This window comes from Halichoeres trimaculatus, unplaced genomic scaffold, assembly GCF_033239565.1.
Source record: "Halichoeres trimaculatus isolate MK-OKI-2021-1 unplaced genomic scaffold, fHalTri1.1 fHalTri1_scaffold_1, whole genome shotgun sequence".
NCBI lineage: Eukaryota > Metazoa > Chordata > Actinopteri > Labriformes > Labridae > Halichoeres > Halichoeres trimaculatus.
Genome location: NW_027437179.1, coordinates 28,737,671 through 28,760,404, shown reverse-complemented (window position 1 = coordinate 28,760,404; position 22,734 = coordinate 28,737,671). Strand labels below are relative to the sequence as shown.

At 39.3% G+C, this 22,734-nt stretch overlaps 2 protein-coding genes across 4 annotated transcripts; one reads left to right on the top strand and one right to left on the bottom strand.

The window, feature by feature from the left end:
* Nucleotides 1-1,887: 1,887 nt before the first annotated feature.
* LOC141791493 (uncharacterized) lies at nucleotides 1,888-7,881 on the bottom strand. 2 transcript variants are annotated; one of them, XM_074672022.1, is made up of 3 exons: nucleotides 7,786-7,881; nucleotides 4,799-4,948; nucleotides 1,888-3,715 (listed from the first exon to the last, which is right to left on the bottom strand). In XM_074672022.1, exons 1-3 carry the CDS (start codon nucleotides 7,799-7,801, stop codon nucleotides 2,610-2,612), a joined length of 1,272 nt encoding a protein of 423 aa, XP_074528123.1. In that variant the 5' UTR covers nucleotides 7,802-7,881; the 3' UTR covers nucleotides 1,888-2,609. The 2 variants fall into 2 exon arrangements, with proteins under 2 accessions (XP_074528123.1, XP_074528131.1); XM_074672030.1 differs by lacking the exon at nucleotides 7,786-7,881 and adding an exon at nucleotides 5,533-5,594.
* znf362a (zinc finger protein 362a) lies at nucleotides 7,873-20,291 on the top strand. Of its 2 annotated transcripts, none has more exons than XM_074672010.1 (9): nucleotides 7,873-7,983; nucleotides 11,943-12,006; nucleotides 14,473-14,677; nucleotides 15,118-15,243; nucleotides 16,264-16,591; nucleotides 17,580-17,804; nucleotides 18,319-18,397; nucleotides 18,495-18,653; nucleotides 18,747-20,291. In XM_074672010.1, exons 2-9 carry the CDS (start codon nucleotides 11,944-11,946, stop codon nucleotides 18,864-18,866), a joined length of 1,305 nt encoding a protein of 434 aa, XP_074528111.1. In that variant the 5' UTR covers nucleotides 7,873-7,983; nucleotide 11,943; the 3' UTR covers nucleotides 18,867-20,291. The 2 variants fall into 2 exon arrangements, with proteins under 2 accessions (XP_074528111.1, XP_074528102.1); XM_074672001.1 differs by having other exon boundaries at nucleotides 14,440-14,677; nucleotides 18,747-20,283.
* The last annotated feature ends 2,443 nt before the right edge of the window (nucleotides 20,292-22,734 follow it).

The window sequence follows — 22,734 nt, the reverse complement described above, 5'->3', positions numbered from 1 at the left end:
AAATAATAATTCGTGCCTCTTAATTTTACTTGCTTACTCCTCACGTCATTTACACGCTTTGCAAAACATAGTACCCAAAAAACACACAAGTAGAGGAGGGATTGAAACAACTGGAAAAGTTGCATTTCCTTGCAGCAGATTCGTTGAAATACTGAAGGCAGAAATCAGTTGAACAACGCTAAAAATGAAGAAGTAAAAGTATTGGAAGAAGTCAAAGGAAAAGCAAAGGGAGAAATAGACAAAAAAAAAGTGAAATGTGTAGTAGCCATATAAAAGTTGAATATGAAACCAATTAGAGATTTTAAAAAATTAAATGTTGAAAGAAAAAAATGACATAAAATTACAAGAAAAATATAATTAGTTTAAAGTCTTGTGACATTAATGTGTAAATGGAGTCTGAGTCAAAGTATCTAAAAGATAGAAGTTGTTGAAGTTGCATGCCTTTGGGTTGATAAACAGATTTTCCAATCTCTGTTGACATCCTGAAACGTTTTAAATCAGATTTAATAATTTAAAAAGTACAGGGGGTAGAGATATAAAGACCACAAGCACCCTTCAACTGAAAGTAAAATGATGAAAATGAAATCAAAGTAGAAAAAGATGTGGTTGATGGAGCTCAGGATCCATAAAGGGGTTAGAAGATGGATGGAGGACCTAGGAAATGGTGCGAAAACCTTTAAAATACCCAAACAGTAAGAACATGCATGTCCTGTATGTGTGCGACATTCAGCTGAGATCAGCAGTTAAAGTGATCATAACTTAAATCATTATTTGTCAATGTGAGTGTTATATGGGCTAAAACTGTGCAGGGCAGCAAGTTAAAAGAAAGGGGTTTCAGCCAGTTGCTCAGCCAAGATTTCTGATCATCGTGTCAAAACTGTGGAGATGACAGGTTTTTGATTAATTTTGACACAAATAGGATAGTCTTTTCCCTATTCATCTATTAAAATGGCACTAACATTTTGTTTTCCAGTAAGCCAGGCTAACCAATTGCTAGCTGTTGCTCCTCATTTTTTTACCTTGTCAAGGATTCTCAATTGTCAAATGTTGCTTTGAGCAAATTTACCAATAAACATAAACTGATACAAAAGAGAAACATCAAACCGTCTGTCCTACCTTTAAGTGTACTTGGGTTAGCTTTTTAATTGCAAGCAGGTTATCATTAATACAAAAAATGCCAAGCCTACTTTGAAAGGTAACAATGATAATTAGGACCACTCAATCAATGTCACTTTTTATCTTGCCAAGTGTTGCTAGTTTAAACTATTTAAATTGGCTAAATTGAGGGAATTAAGGGTTATGAAGCATCTTGGTGGCCATAAGATGTTTATTTTTCTCATGGTTTCCTGTATGATTATAAGACATGGATGTTTTTATCTTATCTGGGTATTTAAACAGAACTTTAGTGGGGAAGCCTGTCTGCTGATGAACTGTTGGCATTTTATTGGCTTATAAATTCAAGCCCCACCTGTCACAAGCTTAGGAAGTTCTATACCATTAGATTCATTTGACATACAACTTTTTTGCATTATTTTATTCAAAAAATCTCAGAGAACAATATAAAAAAAGCAAAATATATTAATACACTGGAAAAAAATGAAATCTTATCATTTGTTTTAGTCTTATTTTCAATAGAAAATGTCCTTTTAAACCTAAAATGAGCCACAGTCACCTGACCAGTCCAGAAAAATGTCTTGTTTCAACTTATTTAAAGACAAAAATGGAGTCTGAGTAATAATACTATGTAACAAGTAAAAAAAATCTGCCAATATTTTCAACCAATTTTTCTTGTTCCATTGGCCGTTTTTTCTACTCGTTGCAAGCAATTCAGACCTCATTTTTGTCTTTGAATAACTTAAAACAAGACATTTTTCTGGACTGACCAGTTGAATGTGGCTCATATCAAGTATAACAAGACAGTTTTTCTTAAAATAAGACAAAAACACTTGATAAGATTTCAGTTATTGCAGTGTAGAAAACAGTGCATTGGAGCTGTACAGAAACTGAAAACAATATGTAAAGTTCAAGTACTTTGAATGAACTTCATTACAGTACTCAATGTACCTTTTCAGGCGTAATCTCTGAAAGGGAAGCAAATTCCTCTGAGGCTATTGGCTTTAAAAAGAACAGAGACAAAACTACAAACAAGACAAAAAAATCTGGCACACCCTCCAGTCATGGGCACAATACTTATTTGTACAGTGCAGCACGCAGGGTTTATGTGACGCAGCATCAGCTAACTTCATACAGCTTTCTTTAAAACACTGTACCCCTTCTGCCCTGGATTAGACTTATTTAAATGAGAGAGACTTGTTCTGTAACCTGTTGTGCAATGACAGATCACTGCAGATCTCAAGGCTCTGGCCTTCCAGCTGTCTGTTTCAGCCTGGTTTAGTGTCGGTGTAACAAGCACGCCTCAACCTGCCTCTTCAGCACCTTTCAGCTTATTATTCATCGTGTGAAAAACTGTTCTGAAATGCATTTACCTTCTGTTCAAACCAATGTTTGCAGGTAGACCTGCCATCTGTACACATGCAATATTAATTTAGTGATCATGTTGCAAACAGCACCCAATCAGCCTCTAAGTCCTGCTTCTCATTCGTTTTATTTTATAGATGTGTTTCATTGTGCAAGGTCAAGGTGGGGGGATTGTTTGTGTTTACTAAAGATCTGACACACAGCTCCAGCAGAGTCTCTATGGTCCTAATCAGAAGGATGTTCACGCTGAGATTCAGAGGCAGTACAAAGACAGAGAGCACACCCATAAACCCTATCATTACATTCACCCTGGGGCAGGGAAAACCCCATTGTCCCCAACAAAACTGTCTCCTGTGTTCTGAGTCCACGTGGTTATCTGCTATAAATGTCAGACGGATACTTCTCTTTGTCCCTCCATACTCCTGTCCTCCCTTCCCTGCAGAAACTACATCAGGTGGGATGAGGACAAAGTCTCCGTGGTGACTTGTTGACATCTTCATGCTGTTCCAGGAATAGGCTTTGTGAATGGTGCAGCTGCTCTCTGTTTTCTCTGGGTCAACACACTGCTCTGCCTCTGGTTCTGACTTGCAAGAGCTCTCACGCTCAGAGGGAACTAGAACAAAGTCTTGCCAGCAATTGTCACTGCTACTCCTGATGCTTCTGCTCTCTCTGTGCTTTTCTTGTCCCAGACATCCAAGGACCAGGTGCCATCCATCCAAGCTTGTGCTGGTGGAGAGGAGGAGCATGAGAAGTGAGAGGAAGGCTATGCCCCAGCAGGGGTGCACAAAGCTGGGCATGGGGCTGAACAGGTTGGGCAAGCACCTGACGAGAGAGTTGGTTGTGTGCAAACAGGAAGAAGTCAGCACTTCCTCCAGCTTCGATCGCCAGCTGACATTGAGGGCAACAACGACCCACACTGACAGACAGCAGAGGTAGCTGACAACATGAGAGAACCGCTTCTCTTTGTCTCTATCCTCCTCCTTTTCCACAGCTTCCTCCCAGACAAAACAATGTAGTCCATCATCCTTAGCTTGACTTTCTGTCCAGTGAGTGTCTGTAGATGGAGGCCACAGGAGTCTGGTTAGTGTCTCCACAGCGATCAGTGGTGTGGTCAGGAGCATTACCGCGCCGTATGTGTGGCCAAGAAAGAGCAGGACGCGCAGGGCAATGACATCACTGAGTTGGGCGGTTTGGTTGGCCAGCCAGGGCTCAAAGATGGAAAGGAAAGTCAGAAAAACTGTAGAGGGGAAAAAGAAAGTGTCAGGAAGTGAAATTGGACTAGGCTTTTACAGAAGTGTTTTTAATATGATTTGAATAATGAAATAACAAGAAGGATCAGCTGTCTCTCAATTGTAAGACAAAAACGTGCCCAGCCAAGAATTAAAACTTCATCTTCTAAATTTTTCAAAGAAGAATTTAAAAACTCTGCAATACATCAAGTTCTTTCCTTTTGGGGGAAAATTTGGGAGGAAATTTGGGTAGGATGATAAGCATCTAGAGAGTTAATTCACATTTCACTCTGACTGTGCTCTGGAGGTTGTAGTTTCCACATCACAATTGTGAAAGTTTGAAGAGAAAAAAAGACACTATAGGCTGCAGAAACTGTTCTGTTGTTGCAATATCCTGTTCAAATCCTGTGAAACTGAGATAGCAGGTGAGCACGAGAAAAGTTTCTGCCAAACTGCACGTCCATTGCACCACACAATGTAAGTCAGACAACAAGAGAAGGCACATTAAGCAAAGCCCCTGCTCAGTGAAGGGAGACTTTATAATTTGGTTTGGAAAAAACAATACTTACAAGTTAAAACATTTATCAGTTTGATGTATGGAGGAGGAATCATGATATTTGAAAAATTAGTGATGCAACCAACAGTTGTGGTGATGCAGACCTTGACAAACTGACAAAAAGGAAGCAACTATAAAGCAACTATAGGTTTACTTCTACTGAGAGGGAGGTGATATTAATTTTTGCTTGAATTTCTTTCAAAAAAAGTGCAAGATTTGTGACTTGTTTGTTTGAGCCAGCTAACTTTTTAAAATCTGCAAAAAAAAAGTTAAGCTCTTAGAAGAAAATAAAAAATGGACATTTAAGAGGGCAGGTCAAAAAATGTTTCTCTTTTTACCTCTGCTTTAAAAAGCATTGTTACCTTAGCTTTTTCTCTGTCTTTAGTGTGACTAAAAGCTTTGGGTTGCATATAATATCTTATTTATGCACATTTGAGACATGATAGGTTATGCCGTTATAACAATCTTTCTCCTATCTCATAGTTGAGAACCACTGAGCCAAACTGTGGTGCTGACCAGTACACCTGAAACTCACCTGTGACCAGGAAGTCGGTGAAGAAGAGGAGGCAACAGGAGCAGAAGCTAACCGGACTGTGGGATTCAGCCAGCAAAGGCAGGAAGAGTAGACTGCTGACCAGTTTGCACACACACAACACGACGGCTCCTTCCAACACACCATCCATGGCTACAACAACAACAACACACACAGGTTAACGTATGAACAGACTGGTTTTCCATCGGCCTCAGGGTGGAAGAGGCTCAGGAATGCCCGGCACTCTGCACACTGTAAACCCCACATGAAGGTGTTAAATATATATCTGTGCAGCTTTCGTACACTTTTCTCACAGATCTATGATAATTCCTTTCTGAACGTTTCAGCCTTGGCTTTCGTTTCAGCTCAATATTTTCATTGTTGACATAAGAGGTGAACCCTGGACTGGACTGTTGTTTACAGTTGACCCACAGTGAGGAAACTTGGCTGAAACTTCAACTGTCATCATGCATGCAGTTTTGAAGGGTTCTGAAATAATAGATTCATAAAATGCCATACACACTTCAGGAACAGAAAATGCACAGTTCACTCCGTTGCTGTGAGCTGTGAGTTATTATTTCCCTTTCCTGAACATGATACTGTGCAATCAGACTGACTCTGCCATTAAATATAATCCTATTATCTCAATCCATGATTAACATGTTATATTTAAAGTACACTCTTTAAGTAAAGTCTAGATTTTCCAAGTATCTAATGTGAAGTTGTTTAGTTCTTACCTGGACTCACAGGAGCCTTCAAAGCAGCATGTTAACATGAGCGTCAAACGTTTCATCTGCTTCTCTTCACCCCCCCTCCACCTTTTGCTCCACCCTCATGGGGATAATGACCCCCTCCCGCCTTCCCTCACCTCCCCCTCCTGTGCTCCCTGCACCTGGCCTGTGTGAAGGTGAGGGAACATGTGCGCCTCTGAGGGTGTGGCTCTGTTTGTGCAGGCAAGAAAACCAGTCCAACTAGCTAACTAACAGTGAGGGATGCAAAGTGTGTGTCTGTGGGTGTGTGTGTTCAGCGGAGAGATAAATGTGTTGACATCAGTGAAGGATAGAAGATGTGTTTTTCTTACCGACAGTGTGGACATTCCTGTGTTACACCCACCTTCTTGAAACCATAGTGTATTATTTTAGAGGGGAAGAAAACACACACATGTATGCAGGGTGTTGATCATGAAACAGGACTATGATCACAGGAGGAAGATGATGCTAATCTCTACTATCTGCAAATCTATCAAAAATGATGCAGCAGCATGAGTGTTCCCAAATTCTAAGCTTATTTCAAACTCAGTCTCTGTTTAAATATAAGTTATTGTTGTTATTTGTCTCTGTGCTCTGTTTTGACATGTGCTGTAGTAATAGACCATCATGTTGGCGTTATTACATACATTTAGATGCTCCTGGGAAATATAAAGATCATACCAAGTTTTTAAGCAAATTCTATTCAGTTACTAAGTTGTGACTTATTATGTAATAAATTTTTTTAATTTTCTATTTGAAAACTTAAAAACACAAAAGATGATAGCCTGTTCTTAAGTTTCCACACCACAAGGCGAGTGCAAAAGCATGTTTTAAACTTGTGATCCCTTGATTTCATAATTTTAAGCAGATAAATTTCATAGTACTACATAAACCAACCATACAAGCTGTGAGGAAGGATCAACAATCTGTGAAACTCAATAAAATAGATGCAGAGAAACAAAAACAGGGCAGAGAATGTGACAGATCTTTACAAGAAATTTGGAAAGCAATGATGCAATTTCAAAGCTTCCCCTTTATGTATGAACAGTATGCTGTTTTTTTTTTTCAAAACAGGATGCCCTACTGATAAAAAGGGTCACATTTTATAATCACTTTTATTCATCATTTCCTTTTGAAATACACATGCTACAGAAAGCAGGAAGATGTGCAAAGCATACTCAAATCAAGCTCCAAAAGAAAACCAATTTGTTGCCCCTATGCCTGCAAAATAGAGAAGAGACAACAAGGATTTGTTTTGAATTTTGAATGCCTTAACGGTTAATTTATTATATCATCTTTGACAGCTGCAGGAAAGAGAGATGCTTTTTTTCAAGTGTCTCAGAAATGATGTATAAAATTTGAATGACTTTATTGCGTAGTGAGTTGACAGTTTGCTGTTCCTCACATTTGTGCTTCTTTTTCTTTCTGCTCACAGCACAGATAGAAGATCTAGTCATTTGGTAATTTGCATGAGCTGTGGCTGTGCAGGCATAAATTTGAATGTGTGTCAGGATTTAAGAAAACAACTCTGTGTGCAGGGAAACTGAACACATGCTACTGATGTTAACACCCAGTTAAACCTTGCAATTATGTGCAGCCATATAAAAATATTGTTTGTCGAGTCAGTGTTTGCCACTAAATCACCTTTATTGTGGCTTTAATGGTAAGCGTTGAGGTGCTGTTTAATTTTATGGTTTCCTCAGTTGACTTTAGACAGAACATAGAAATGAGTTATAGAATGATACGTGGAAACTTTTGATTGGGATTTCCACAGCACCATACATGCTAGCTCAGGGCAGAATTTTCTTGAATTTAGAATTGTGTAAAATTAAGTTAATGTTTTTGTTATTAGTGCGCTTCCTCATATTTGCAGCCCTTGGATCAACCTGCCAGCTCTACCTGAGCCTGTCTATGTGTGGCAGCAGTGCCACCTCCTGCTGAGCTCAGCACAGAGCACATTAGTAAGCTGTCATGCTGCAGCTGAGAGGATTACACATCATATCTACTGTACATGACCGAAGTGACCCGAGGAGGCGGATCGAGAAACACCACACCTGTATGCAACAAATGGCTCCCACTTCATGCTTGATCCCTGCAAATTAAACAGCATCATCTGAGTGTTTTTTGATACTATTGTTTTTGAAGATAAACGTAAAAGTCAGCCTCACACGTGTTACAGTACATTACGGTGCAAAAAAAATAAACAAACATCCCACGCTTAATGAAGTCACTGCAACGCACCAGGCGAGCGCAACATCTGCAGGAAAATAGCCAAGTATTAAAGGAGAAACCAGAAAATGGGTTAAAAATCAGTTTCTGTCCCTCGCCTGCAGCACCCAGAAGTGAACAGCAGGCGACCCGGAAGGTTTGAAGTCCGAGTGAGAGCGAGCAGAAAGAAGAGTCCAATCCTGTATAAAATATTTCTTCTCGCTGCTTCAGGTATGTTGGCCGCCCGATGCAAAACCTCTCCCTCCTTATTTTCTCCTTTTCTCCTACGTGCACCTTTCCCGTCTTGCTCTGTCACCCTTTCTCTTTAAGTCACGCAAAAGTTGCATCCAAAAAAAAGGTATTTGCAGCGTAGAGATGTTAAAAGATTCCGTTTTTCCTCTCGTGCAAATAAAAGCTCTCATTACGCGCCAGTATTCACGTCGACATTTGGATTTATGGCTCAGCAGCTGCAGAGGATTCAGCTTCAGCATGATGATTGTTGTAGGAAGTGTCAGGCTTTTTTTTCCTCCTGAAGCCGGGCTATTCAAACCTGCAAATCAAAGTAAACAATCGTTCGTACGCTTTATGCAAATAAGCCACATCCCGACGCATCGCCACAGCCTTTCAGTGCACCAGGAGATTCAGCTCCTTATAATATTCGGATCTGCAGAATATGGCGTCCACTGCTTATAAAAATAAGACAGGGCTGCCATTTTTGTTTTCCTTTTGTCTGAAATTTTTTAATAAACTGTCTGAGAATGTGGGAGAGGCGGCGGACAGAGCGAGGCGCTTCGGAGGACACGATGATGCTCTCATTTACAGCTCGGCAGTAAACAGATGCTCTTCTCTCTTTATCTCCGTCATGGAGGGATAATTCAGCACAGCAGACAGAGAAGAAGGAAAAGTTAAACCTAACTTTTGTCTCCGACCTGGACTTGTTTTTCTTCCTGCTGTTAATCTTACTGAAATGATCAGTTTTCTGTTAAGTTACAGTGAAGCTGATGTCTGCTGAATATGACATCATTTAATCTCTTCTTAAAATCTTTTGTGCCCATACTCTACACATTAACACAAATGAAGCACTGCTTATCAGTATAGGCTATTATTCCTCACTACTTTTTAAAAAATATGACCTACTTCATTATTTCATCACTTCCATTCTTCATCTGCTAGGGTTATAAATGATCACACCTTGTTTTTTAAAGCCACTATGAGGAGTTTTTAAGTGCTTGTGAACACAATGAAACAAAATGAAGCCTTCTTTTTGCCTTCAAAACCAAACTAGACCACCACATTAACACTGATCATTTCTTTTAATTAACTTCTCACATCTTCGGTACACAGACGTGACCATTAGTCATAACATAGCGTTAGCTGCATGCAGGACTGTAAATAATTGTCCAGTTAAATTCCCCATGAAAGCGACACAAGTGCAGAACATCATATGCCGAGGGTAGCCCCTGGAAACCCTATCCAAATAATTCAAGTTACAGCAAAAAATCTGGCAAATGATAATGGTGTGACTGATAAAGGATCTAGCCAACTTTTAATCGGAAGAAATGGACAATTTGTTGAAAGAATCTCTCATTATGCGCCAGTATTCACATCAAATATAGAATGAAAAACAGCTGTTATCAGCTAGGCAATTGTCAAAGATAAACAAAATTAGAGAGGGAACGTTTGGCCGAAGATCTTGGACACAGCAAATTTGTGCTGTGTTTCAGATCACGCATGGAAGACCTCAAAGTATAAAATAAGCAATATGAACGCTGCTTTGCAGAACAAGCGCTGTGGCAATGCCCCAGTAACTCAATGAATAACTCTACAAACAATTGTTTGATGAACTCATAGCGTTTCACCAAACTTCTTGGAAGGACCCAAAATGAAGAGAACTTGCAAAATTGCAAAACTGAAAGCAGTGAGCCTTGGTTTGAGACTTCGGTTGCCTCCCTTATGTGATCTGTTAACTTAAAAATATTGTGTCTTTTAAATCGAAATTTGCCAAATAGCTACACGTCTGCATACTTTTCCATACCTACGTTCAGTCTCTGTTATTTTCGCATAATTGTCTTAAATGGTAACACATAAGCACTGCGTCCGCCATCTTTAAAACAGCTGCATCTGTTATGGTGGGTTCTACCTCCATTAATTTTAATGTCCTCTTGAGGCGCTAACCTGGCTCATGCATACCTTGGTCTGTTTTGATCGCTAATGTCTGAATGTGCACAAGAGCAGGGAATTTTTTTTGTCAGAAAACAAATTTCTTAAATTTACAGGGTATTATCAGCAATAGCATGAGAGGTAACACCTTGACCACAAGGGGCCGACAAAACCAACACAAAGAGTTCCTCACGGGAACTTTAATTGAACTGATAATGTTGTATGACTCAGTTGTACAGTAAGCTGTTGAAGGCCTAAAGGTAACTTGTTATTAATGTGAATGAATATTCACTTCAGTGTTAATAGAGGTTTTCTTAATTATTAAGGTGTGCATAAGTGAATATATCTCGCTGGTAAGAGCAGTGTGTTAAATAGGAGATTCATTACCAAATCTGAAAACTACATGTGTTAACTTATTCCAGCTCTATAGAGAGACTCAGCTGCAATCCTGTAAGAAAAAAAATATTCTAATGAAATTGTTCATAGTAGGCTACCACTGAAGTTAGTCCAAAGGCTGTGCAGCCACTCTGTGTAGTTATAGATGTATCAGGAAACAGAAAGTTGATGTTTGCTGACATACAGTGAGAGTGTAAAGCACTATGCAGGACCTGTGTGTCATGTCGTCCACACATCTCTGCCATTAATCATTTTCTGTGAAGACTGTCAGATTAAAATAGGGACACAAAGATGTCCAGCAGCAGCAGTCAAACTCCTAATCCTGCTTCCCATGGGGCAGAGCGCCTCCAGGAAGTGAAAGTGATCCCCTCTGGCATCATTAGAGAAATATTCTGTGGGGTTTACTGTGCGCCTGTACCCCTGAATGTATCAGTTTTGTTTCCCTTGGCTCACAGACGAGGACTGTGTTATGCTTCTGCTTAGCCAAACAGACTGAGGAATGGTGAAGTGTGCCAAAGCATGCAGAGTTAAATGTGTTATAAAAAGAACTTCAGAGAGGAGAGGGAAAGAAAGGCCTTAAAGATCATATATTCAAGAAAAAACATCTCTCTCTGTTTTATAAGAATGAGGATTTGGCTCGTACAGCCTTTATTCCATGCTTTTATGTCTCCTTTCACAGACTAACAAAATAACCTGAAAATAGCATCACCATCATCTTTAGTTTGCCTATAGATGCTGATTATTTTAGATTACTCACCTTACAGCCTCTTTCAGGTCCTGCTTTGCTCCAGTTTTTTGCCTTTTTCCCATCAGACCCTCCACCAGCCGGGGCCCCATGTGTGTTGAACAGGAGACAGATTAGCATCAGAGCCACATCAGTTGTAACGTTTCTGCTTTTGCTGATAATAACGGCTCTGAAGAGTTCCCTAACTAGCTGCCGTAATCATGTGAGAGCTTATCTCTTCGGCAGCATGCCCATCACTGAGGTCTGTGGTTGGAAATCCTAAGAAAAGCTGCCGGACCTCAGAGTCTCTCTACAGACTTCTCGGGTATAGCCACAGCTGTGGAACATCCTCTGTGATGAGTCTGATAAGTGAAGAACTGTAAAAAGTCCAAAAACACAGAGGCCTCTTCTTGTTTGGAAACTCCATCATAAAACTGGGACTAATTGAACAGTCAGCTGCTTGGGTGGAAAGCTGATGATATAAGCTTTGAAAATACTATTTTACACCCTACAATAGATCATCACATCACATCACATACCCGAGGTAGCCTTTGGGAAAATGTTAAACGGCAGTTTCCAAAACAAAAATACATAACAAAACAAAAAAACAACTTGAAACACTGAAGGATGCTTAACAAGAGATGGAGTCCAGCTGCAGATGTTTTTTTTTTTCATTTTCCCTAATCTTTAATGTTTATATGCATAAATCATAGGCCTAAATATTAGAGATGGAAGCAGGAAAAATGTTGACTCACCATTCAATAAATGCAGTAAACACTTGTCAGAAGGAGCATGTCTCACAAGTTCGACCAACATGTACTCGATGCTTGTACTGTTGTCTCTGATGGATGGATGGACAGATGTCAAAGTTGCCCTCAGTTCATTTATGACCCGTGTGTGTTTGTTTCAGGATGGCTGAACCTCGCTTTAACAATCCCTATTTCTGGCCCCCACCTCCTGCCATGCCTGGCCAGGTGAGTGATGCTGGTATTCCTTCCTATTTACCCACATTAAAGGCAGGCGTGTGTGAGCGTTCACTGTGTTTGTCTTTTTAACAGATTTTCTGTTTTTAAAAATTTTAGGAACTTTATTTTTTTTTAGAGTAAATCAGCTAGAGAGACTAGCTCAGTTCTGTGTCTGTATCTTTGTTAAATAAGAAGCTATGTTGAGCAACAAAACAAAGCAGCACAAATAGCACAGTTATAGTTTGTGATAACAATTCAACTTTTTTTTAATCCAAAACAGTGTGTACTTGCAAGATTTACACATGATGTTGTGGAAATTTCTGTGTGCCATTTTGAAAATTAATCATCAATTTCCAAAAAAGGGCAAGAATTGAAACTAAGACCCAGCAACAAGACAAAATAAAGGGTCTGATCTCATCTTAACCCACAATGGCAAGGAAAAATGTCCTGTTAACAGAAACCTCAGGCAGAACAAGACTCATGTTTGACTGACATCTAATGAGTGTGTGTTTAGGTTTGAGAGAGATGCAGAAAGAGAAAAGATGAGCAAAACGAGATGACAATAACCTAAATACAGACCAGCAAAGTGGATGTGTGTTAACAATACGCACAAACTTCCATTTAATGCTAATAGACTGTTCTGAATACTTAGGTCCCAAACTTGCATTTATAATTATACACTGTTGATAAAAAGGCTTTGAATAAAAGTGTCAATCATTACAGTATTAGTCAGACTGTTAAAAAAATTATTATTCATAAGACTGTGAGTAGATTTTTCCTCACTGTTTCTGGTTTCTGTACTGTCATAAGAGTGGTGTCAGTCTTCTTGTTTTGGTTCCAACAGTAAGAACTTTGGCCCTTTTTTTTGCCAAAATAACAAACTATTGCTTTAATACCACTATTCTTGGGCCATGAGTGTTTTTTCCAAACCAATCGAATCCACTTTATTTTGTGTGCAAAGTGCTGCATAGTGGATTTAATACATTTAAAACCTACAGAAAATAAAATAATTGTTAAAAATCAAAGAAATAAAAAATAAACATAAGACATGTTTAAAGTAACTTGAAAACATAAAAACTCTTTTTATAACATTAAAGGGGCTGTGAGGAGTTTGAGAGTGATCTTGAAAAAGTCTTTCTAGATGTATGCCTGATTGTAATCCACATTTTAAAACAAGATTATCAGAGCCAGTGTTACTGATTATAGGTTATTCTAAATTGCTACTTCTTAGCTTCCAGGTCGGGTCATCCAGGACCGGATCGATCTGTGGTCTAGGTGCCTATGACAACACCACACCGGCTGGCAAAGTTTAGCAGTGAGAAGAGATAAAAAATACAGAGATCTGTGTTTTTCTCTGTTAAAAAAGATTTCTATGACTAATTTTGTAGTGATGGTGGACACAGGAGCCTAACTGTCAGACAGAAAAAGGACAGGAGAGCAGAAGAAAGCTAAATGGCATAGTGATACAGCCCGAGCTAAAGGCTAACAAGGGGGCTAAACTGTTTGTGATAATGTTGGTGGTCTGTTCAAACTTGAGAGTCTATCAATAAAATGAAGAGTGAGGTTACGTAAGCTCTGCTTGGTAGATGACTGGCAGGACATAGCTAACCAGGATTTACTGGTGTTACACATTATGGACATGTCTTTGCCAGCTGTGCTAAATATAAATGACTACTAAAACTACTTATAAACTGACAGTAGGCCTATTTACTTGTTGTCATGTTAGCCTATTGATATGTCGGAGCACCGGGCTAACATATAGCTGGCTGCTACAGCATTGGCTTAATGTCATGTTTCAAACCGTAGCGCTACGTAACTGTACTGATAAATACTTCACCTCAGCGTGTTGTATCCAGTAAAAACTTGTCTTGAACCAACAAAATTTGTTTTGACCCAGTTTCCATTTAATTCCAAAACAAACCCACGCCTCACTAAAAGTAATTTACAACAGTGTGCGGAGACTCAGGGCCACAAGGTGGCGAGGGAGTGCAATCGAAACAGATCCTCCTCATAGCATCTTTAAGTGTTTGAAATGCTAAGGGCACTCTGACATTAAATTGCCGCTCAAATCAAGATACATACAAGATACAATATACAAAACTTTTGTAAAACCATGTCAAAACTGATACAAATGATAAAACATACATCAGAACAGTCTGTGATTGAAATGTTGTTAAAGGAAGTATGTATAAAAGAAAGTACAGGCAATCACACCTGTAAAAAACAAACTTTTATTATTGCTTGATGGTTTCTCTCCTGAAATACAGAAAGCTTTTAATTTAGGTCCATTCTTTATCATGTACTTGTTATAAAAACACATTAAAGAGCAAATTGGATGCAATGACACCTATCAGCCACAAGAGGGCACCATCATCTCATAAAGTGACACTGACTGAACTGATTGCTGTTTTCTTGTCACAAATGTCATTCCCTGCCTGTCAGCTGGATAACTTAGTCTTGATCAATAAAATCAAGGAGCAGCTGATGGCAGAGAAGATCAGACCACCTCATCTGCCCGCTGCCTCAGCCCCCTCCTCCCAGCAGCCCTTACTGCCCCCCCACAGCCAGGCGGAGAGCGGCCAGCATGTGATGTCCAAAGCCCAGCAGATGCCTGCCCTCCACAGCCCGTCTCAGCCCGACATCGCTCTGCATGCACGCCCCGCCTCCAGCTCTGTCACAGGTAGTCGACTTCTTAACTTAATCTACTCTGTACTGATCCTGCTGCAGGGCTCAGATCAGGGCTTCATGACACTTAAAACATCGTTCACTTTTAGTCATATTACTGCTATTTCTAGAAACGCAACACAGAAAATAATAGAAAAACTCAAACTTGTTGCAGATATTTTCTCAGTGTAATAAAGATAAAAGATAATAGCATGTTGGTTTTTTTTCAAAAGATTTGGGAGTTTTCTGTGTTTTTCACCTGATACAGTATAACTCAGAATTTCCAGCACAACCCTACCAGCGCGTAAAGAAACAGGGCTTTCTTAACGGCTGTGTGATGATGAATTATAATAAGGTTTAATTCTTTAAGACCAGCTGGTTTTAAAGTCTTGGACTGAGGTGGTGATGTTCAGAATCAGGGAAAAAAAAAACTTCAATGCATTTTTTCTGTTCCAGGTCGTATCCTGGGGGATGTGAATTTGAATCTGGATGATAAGGCAGCTATCAAAGCCAGAGGATTATGGGAAGACTGGCATTTACGTCAGCTGATAGACCATCCCTCAAGAACAAACCATGTTTCAGGTAACACACTGTACATACACAGAGCTGTCAGTACGTCATTTACTGTGCACAATTTCCCTCTACTGGAACATTTTCACAGCTGAAGTGTTCTCTTAAAACTCCACACCCTGTGGTTCAGTGTTAGTCCTCAAGGCTCTGATTGAGGACTTCAGTCACATGTATAATTAGAACAAGGCAGGGAGTGGTTAATGTTGATAAGTTGTTAAAGTTTAAAGAGCAGTAAAGTCATAACATGGGAGTTTACAGGGAAAAGATGAGGCAACTACAAATTCAACTTTCATGTTTACCACTTTATGTCTGTTATAGCTCCTCTACTTATTAGCTGGCTGTATTTTTCCTATAAGTGAAAAATAGAAAGAGAATACCTTAAAAGAGGGGTATCATGTCTTCCCATCTGAATCATGGATCAAAAGTTTTGATCATAGAAGTCTTAATTGAGTGTGTGTAGATTTTCAAACTGCTACATATTCATATGTTGTAGAAATCCCTGAATCTGTCTGTTACTTGCTCAAAACTGTGTGCCCATAGCTGTGCCCCTGACAGGCCTCCAGAAGGCTAGCCAATCAGAGGGAAGGGGGTTTGTGGAGCAGGAAGCTTAAAGAAGACAGTAGCTAAAACAAGGTGTTTCAGACAGAGGCTAAAATAAGGATTTTCTAAAACACCAGTGAGAGAAAAATCCCTTTTCTGAAAAATGTAAAGCGTCTACATGGAAGAAGAGAGGGTATAAAGCCTTAAAAAGACACAATACTCCCTCTTAAAGGTAGAGAAAGCTCTAAAAAGCACAAATGACAAACAGCATTAGCGAAGTACCTCAAAATGTAAATGGCATAAGGAATGCAAAATAAGTATGTTTGTTAAGTTCCACATGCCTCAGGCTTTTATACATTAATGAAATAAAAATAAAAAGATGAACTTATAGTAGATGAACTAACCTACCCGTTAGATTTTTAGGGGCACATGGGGAACAGGTAGTCTCAGCTAGTTACATGTAAACCCGGTGTTCATCTTTGCACCCATCAGGTGTGGCTCTGGCCTCCAGAACAGGCAACCTCAACACCTCAGAGATCATCACCCCCACCACACCCACCTCCAGCAGCCACAGCCGGCTGGGTGGAGCCCCAACTCCCCACCTCATCTCAGGGTTAACATGCAGCCACAGCCTGGAGCCCGGGAAAAATGGCGGGGGGCTGGTGGGACTCCTTGGCCCTCCACCAAAGGAGGAACGAGGGCGCAAGAAAATCAAAGCTGAGAACGGGTCTTCCCTGTTTGTGGTTCCCTACCCGATCCTCGCATCAGGCCATGACCAGTCCTGTGTCACCATCACCGCCAAAGAAGGGAAAACCTACAGGTCAGTGTAAGAGTTGGCAAGTTTTTTCCACAGGTGGGGGGCAGCAGTAGCCAGTCTGCAGGGGTTTGATTAGGGAACTAAAGGGTTGCCAGTTTGAGTCCCATTACAGACATACAGGAGGTATGCTAGTTGGAACTCATACCTGAAAAGGTGCTGCTCTCTTGGAAGTCATACTTAAATGTCTGGAAAGTGTTTGAACATCTCTAAATACACACACCCATAATAAAGAGTTAGTGTCAAACTCTGTCTTTAAAGTGTGCCATAAACCTGTTCTTGTAGACACACATTCATGTATTTACAATAGCAATGATCCTGGACTAATAGCTGACTAAGTACTTTTGCACTGATTTTGGCTACACCATCATTATTACATTAAGTTTACAGATAAGGTACAAGCAAACTTCTGAATGCTTCAATCTATGACGGTCAGAACCAAAAGAGGTACTGTAACAGTAGTTAACAGTATTTCTAGTTACTGCTAACTTTTTGCTTGTTAATTAAATAGTGCCCTGTCTTGTCTGCAGTCATAAGGGGAGAAAGATCCAGTTAATGACTGTGCAGAGTTGTTGTCTGGTTAAATATAGATATGGATATGACCTGTGTATAAATTCTTCCAGAACTTTCTGAATCTCACAGTACCACATCAGTATTTTAGCAACCAGCACAAACACTTTTTAGAATGTAATCATGTCAAGATAGATGGGGTTTTTTTTTGTTATTTATTGGCAAAAAGTTGAATCACATCACAATCAGGGGCTGGTAAAAACAAGGAAAACACGTCTTCAAGATGAGATAATTGTCAGATGAACTATTAAATTTCTTTATTCATAATCGATTATTCAGATATATTCATCACAGGTTAACAGGTCTTCTGTTTTCCTTGATCTTCCTGAATAAAACGGTTAGAGGGGAAAACATGCAAGTCAGAGGAAAGCGATGTTAAGTAACCACAACGTACTGTGTCTGTCTGTCCGTCTCCTGTTTCCAGGTGTAAGATTTGTCCGCTGACCTTCTTCTCCAAGTCAGACATGCAGATTCACTCCAAAACCCACACAGAGGCGAAGGCTCATAAGTGTCCTCACTGCACCAAGTCCTTCGCCAACGCGTCGTACCTGGCACAGCACCTGCGCATACACCTGGGTGTCAAACCCTACCGCTGTTCTTACTGTGAGAAGTGTTTCCGGCAGCTCTCTCATCTGCAGCAGCACACCAGGTACAGTTTCTCTGATATCATAGCATACCTCTTGTTTGGTTTGAGCAGATATCTTTTCGTACTGGTTCTAGAGAAGACCGACTTATTCTCCTGATAAGGCTCGTTAAGGCTGAGGATTAGTTTTTATCCCCACAAATCCATGCTTTAATATTTAACTGAAAACATTTAGGTCATAGTTTTTTTTTGTCTTTTTTTCTAGTTTTAGAAGGATTGAGTACCCAGTCGCTAACAACGGAAATACATGATGACTTTACCTCAGCAATTACTTTTCAAAAACCTATGGTAATTAATATACATTTGAACTTTGTACATACACTCACTGTCCTTTTTGTTCGATACACCTATTCATCTGCTGGTTAACATTCATACCTAATCAACCAATCAAATGGCAGCAACTCAAAGGCTATTTTCCAAACCAGCTAGTAAAATGTTTAATTACTTTCAGAGCTCAGAGGATTTTTAGTGACTCAATGAAATGAGCCATTTAGTAATGATGGTTGGTTTTCTGTTTCAGAATCCACACAGGAGAACGACCATATAAATGTGCCCATCCTGGATGTGGAAAAGCTTTTACTCAGCTGTCTAATTTACAGGTAAACATTAGCTCCTCTAACTCCTCCACCTGTTTGTACCCTTATTCCGCCTTATCTGGTATGGATTTGTAAGTTTTTTTTTTTGTTCTGCTTCAAGTCTCATCAGCGGCAGCACAACAAGGACAAACCCTTCAAATGTTCCAACTGTTATCGTGCCTATTCAGACTCGGCCTCGCTGCAGATCCACCTGTCTGCCCACGCCATCAAAAATGCCAAGGCCTACTGCTGCAGCATGTGTGGTCGGGCGTACACATCTGTGAGTGAGGAGTGCAAGTCAAGCCACATTTAACAACCCAAGCCCACTGCATCGAAAAGATTTCCTAATATATGTATTTATTTCCCCTTGCAGGAGACATACCTTATGAAGCACATGTCCAAACACACTCTGGTGGAACATGTTGTGTCCCATCACTCCCCTCTGCACAGGACAGAGTCACCCACCATCCCTATACGGATTTCCTTCATCTGAGCTCCTCTTCGGAGCAATCCCTCTGAGGGCTGATCCATGGACTGTGAACCAAAAGATAGGTTGAAAAATGTGCCAGAGTGTTTAAGCATGTCTCAAAGAGGAACTCTTTCTATCTCAAGTTACTTTGGGGGGCATTTTTTTGCCTTTATTAGTCAGGATGAAAAGGAAATGGGGTATTTTGGAGAGTAAAGAAAAGGGAGAAACATACAGCAAAGGGTTGTGGCCGGGAGTCGGACCAGCTTAGACCGCTGAACCAGCGAGAACCACCCTTCTGCCCCAGGAGGAGCACTTACAATGAGTATTTTTCTGTTTCTTTCATGCTGACCAGATAGTATTAGAGGACATCCAAAGATGACTTCTCAGCACTTTCCGGCCTGAAAACTACAGGCCTTAAAACTTCTTTTTTTATTTACATGACTTCACACACAGGAAAAACAAGAAAAGTCCAAATTTTCCCAGGCAGCTACATGGAAAGTTTTTTTAAACTTTATCTTGTATCACATCAAATATTTTTGTTATTTTTCTGTTATTTTTATTTTTTACATGAGTCTTTTTAAATATAAAAAGCACCAGAACATTCTTCCTTTCGCTGGGTTGCAGAGTGAACTTAAAGGTGAATGCTTATTAAAAAGTGTATTCATGTATATTGTGCAGCTTTTTATGTCTGTGTTTGCAATGTTCCATCAGTCATTTAACCAAACTGTGCACATAAATAACGAGTCAGAAAAATGTTTGTTACAGTATTCCTCACCAAGCTGACTTCAGAGAAACATAAATATATTCTCTTAATTTTTTATTTTTTGAATCATGTTACAGGAATCTTCTACATTAACTGTTGTAAAGAAAAAAAAAGTGGTACAAAAGTGTCAAAAGAAAACATCACTGACTTAAGTGAGATTCTGCTTTCACGTACATAAAATGCAGAAAGAGCGAAATGTTTTATTGTAAAACTTGCTAAAAGTGTAACAATTTACTACTAAACTTGGTTATAGGACTGAAATTTAATCGTCACTGTGCTGCTGTCACTCAAAGGTGTTTCACCTTCCTGGAAATCTCAATGCTTTGAGGATTTTCACATTTAATGTTCTGCTGAAACATCATCCTTCTTTGAAAATATTCACATTTCTGTTGTTTTATTAATAAACACTTGCTATTTTATATGCATTTAAGCCTTAACTTTGTTATAGCTCTTGGGTCCTGGTTGTTGTGTTGATACTTCTCAGTTGCCCTAGATGTCATGGTAACAGCATGATACTTCTGTAAATATACTGTCAACTGTTAACCTGTTTTATAATAAATAAGGCCATGATAACAAGTAAAAGGGAGACACTTTTTAAGGTAAAGAGTAGGTGTCAGCATAGACTAAGCGTAGTGGCAGAGATGGAGGACATGTTTGTTTAGGGTGAAGTGATGATCACAAGAGACAAAAGTCTGAATGAAGGAACTGAATAAGACGTAACTTGTGTGTTGAGGCAGGTCATCTGCAGTCACTAAGATTCTTCGTTTTTCCACTACGGTTTTACTTTAAGTTGCTGATTTTTCTGAGTTTGCTTACTTTAAAAGCATTTTAAAATGTATGTTAATGGGCCTATCCTTTTATTAATGACAATGTTCGATCAATGACTTTTCTAATGTTTGTTTCCAACGGCTCAGTACATTACAATCAATCATCTTGATGTGGTGAGGTTCAAAGTGATTGTTTTTTTTCTGCATTACATCAACCAGGATGTGGTGATTATTTCTTCTTCTTGACAGCATGTGTCCTCATCCTTCTCTGCACTACAAATTTAAGATTTCTACTATCATGCTGCTATCTTTGGAGGCTCATGGAAGAGTATGAAGGCAATGACTGAAGCTTGCTATCAGGGCATCATGGAGGATCAAAAAAACAATGTAGAGGCTTTGTGGCATGATGAAAGCCATCTCAATAAGTACCTGAGGCTACACAAACCCAGCAGATTGCTCTCTCCAGAGTATTGCTGGGACCCCTACCTTGGCTCTCCAAGTTATATACAAGTTACCAGGATGCTGTGGGCACCAAAACAGTACGAAACACTACGTGATCCTTAGAGCTGCTCTGGTGTGCAAAGATTTCTAATACTTCCTCAAACTTACATTGTGGTACTTCCGGAGGGAAGGAGTGTGAATGAATGCATATTTAGAAATCATATCGTACCTCAAGATTTATAAAACTTAACTTCATATTTAAAAAATCTTTGCTCAAAATTTCTAGATAAAATACTTATAAATCTTGGCAAATGTCTTGAAATCTTTGCAAAAGATTTATAAATCTTGACTAGAGATTTAGAAACCTTTGCAAATATTTACAAATCTTTAAAAAAGATTTATAAATGTTTGCTTAAGATTTAGAAATCTTGACTAAATATTTAGAAACCTTAGAAAATATTTCAAAATCTTTGAAAAAGATCTTTCCCTCTCTTCACATTCCCAGAGAGAAAGGTCGAGGGTCACAAGACGCTAAATGGAGACTGTCAGGAATAACTGCTTCTCCCGTAAAGAAGGATGTCTGTTGAGTTTCACATGTACACTAGGTGTCAACCAAAAGTCTCCAAATTCAAAACAGTGTCTCTTCCTTTTTGTCGTGTTTTATGGTTTCACAGACATCAAAGGAAGGGATGGCGCAAACATCAAGAGCAAACCACTTTAGCAGAGGCCTGCTGTTGGGGCAACTTGCTTTAATTACCTCTCCTTCCTTGGGGATTAAAGCTTGGGTCGAGACCAGACCTGAATGTATCTGGTACATGCTACAACCATCAGTTTGAAATTGATTGTTTCATTACAAGCTGTGAGCATTAGAAAGTTAATGCACATGATTGCCCTGCAGTGGTTTGTGCTTTGGCTTAAAAGAATGGACAGTTCCTATAGAACAGGGGTTGGCAACCTTTTCCATGACTTGAGCCACTTTTAATACACTCATGCCCAAAGTGCCAAGACTTAATGCCACTTTAATACTCGAAAAGTCTCCTTAAATGGGCTGTGAGAAACGGTATAACCTCCTTTTGCTGCCTGGTTTTTAACAGTACAGAAAGTTTTGAATGCGTTTCTCTGTTTCCCATACATTGCTTACACTATTTTCATGTTTAGTCTCTAAACGACTGCGCACTTCATGTGCTACATACCACACTTTTGCAGCAAAGGGTGCATATCGCTCAATCTCTGTTCATCTCTGGCAATAAATCCAAACCCCCCTGTCCAACTTTGTTGGAGAGAATGACTGGAACTTGCTTTGTTTCCCTTGATAACACCACTAAATGGATGCTATTGCGAGTAAACAGACTGAGCTCCCAAGACATCTGCGGTAACACACTTGCAAGACACATTTGCACACTTGTAACGTCATGATTTAGATAATTATTTAACATTATTTGTTACATTTTAATATAAGAACATTTATAGGATGCCCAATTTCTTAAAAAAATAATGAAACTATTTTATTTTATTTTATTTTTTTGTCCCTCTTTGTAGTTTTTCTCTGCATGTTGACATAAATAGCCTCAGGTGCCAGCTATGCCACAGGTTGCCCACCCCTGCTATAGAAGCTCATGATTTTGACCATACTAGTTTTTCATTTTTCTGAACTAATCTTGTTTGCATGTGAATTAGAATAATACAAGTATCCAAAATAGCACTAGGATGCTGGGAAACTGTAAAAAAACATTGGTCTGTCTAACAACACATGAGAAATTTGGGAAAAAGGGGAGGCTAACATTTTTTACCTTAAATGTAGCTGCAAGATGCGTTTAACATATAATCTCTATATATAAAGATTATATAAGCTTAATGTAGGATGGTGTAGGTTGATATTGGTTGTTGAAGAATAATTTATTGTTAATTGCTAAGGGTGACT

Excerpts from the sequence above, each read along its gene's own strand:
- LOC141791493 (XM_074672022.1), bottom strand. Across the intron at positions 3,716-4,798 it reads CACCGACTTCCTGGTCACAG|TTTTTCTGACTTTCCTTTCC; the intron begins GTGAGTTTCAGG and ends TCCCCTCTACAG.
- znf362a (XM_074672001.1), top strand. The coding sequence starts at position 11,944 with ATGGCTGAACCTCGCTTTAACAATCCCTATTTCTGGCCCCCACCTCCT. Across the intron at positions 16,592-17,579 it reads AAAGAAGGGAAAACCTACAG|GTGTAAGATTTGTCCGCTGA; the intron begins GTCAGTGTAAGA and ends TCCTGTTTCCAG. Across the intron at positions 17,805-18,318 it reads CATCTGCAGCAGCACACCAG|AATCCACACAGGAGAACGAC; the intron begins GTACAGTTTCTC and ends TTTCTGTTTCAG.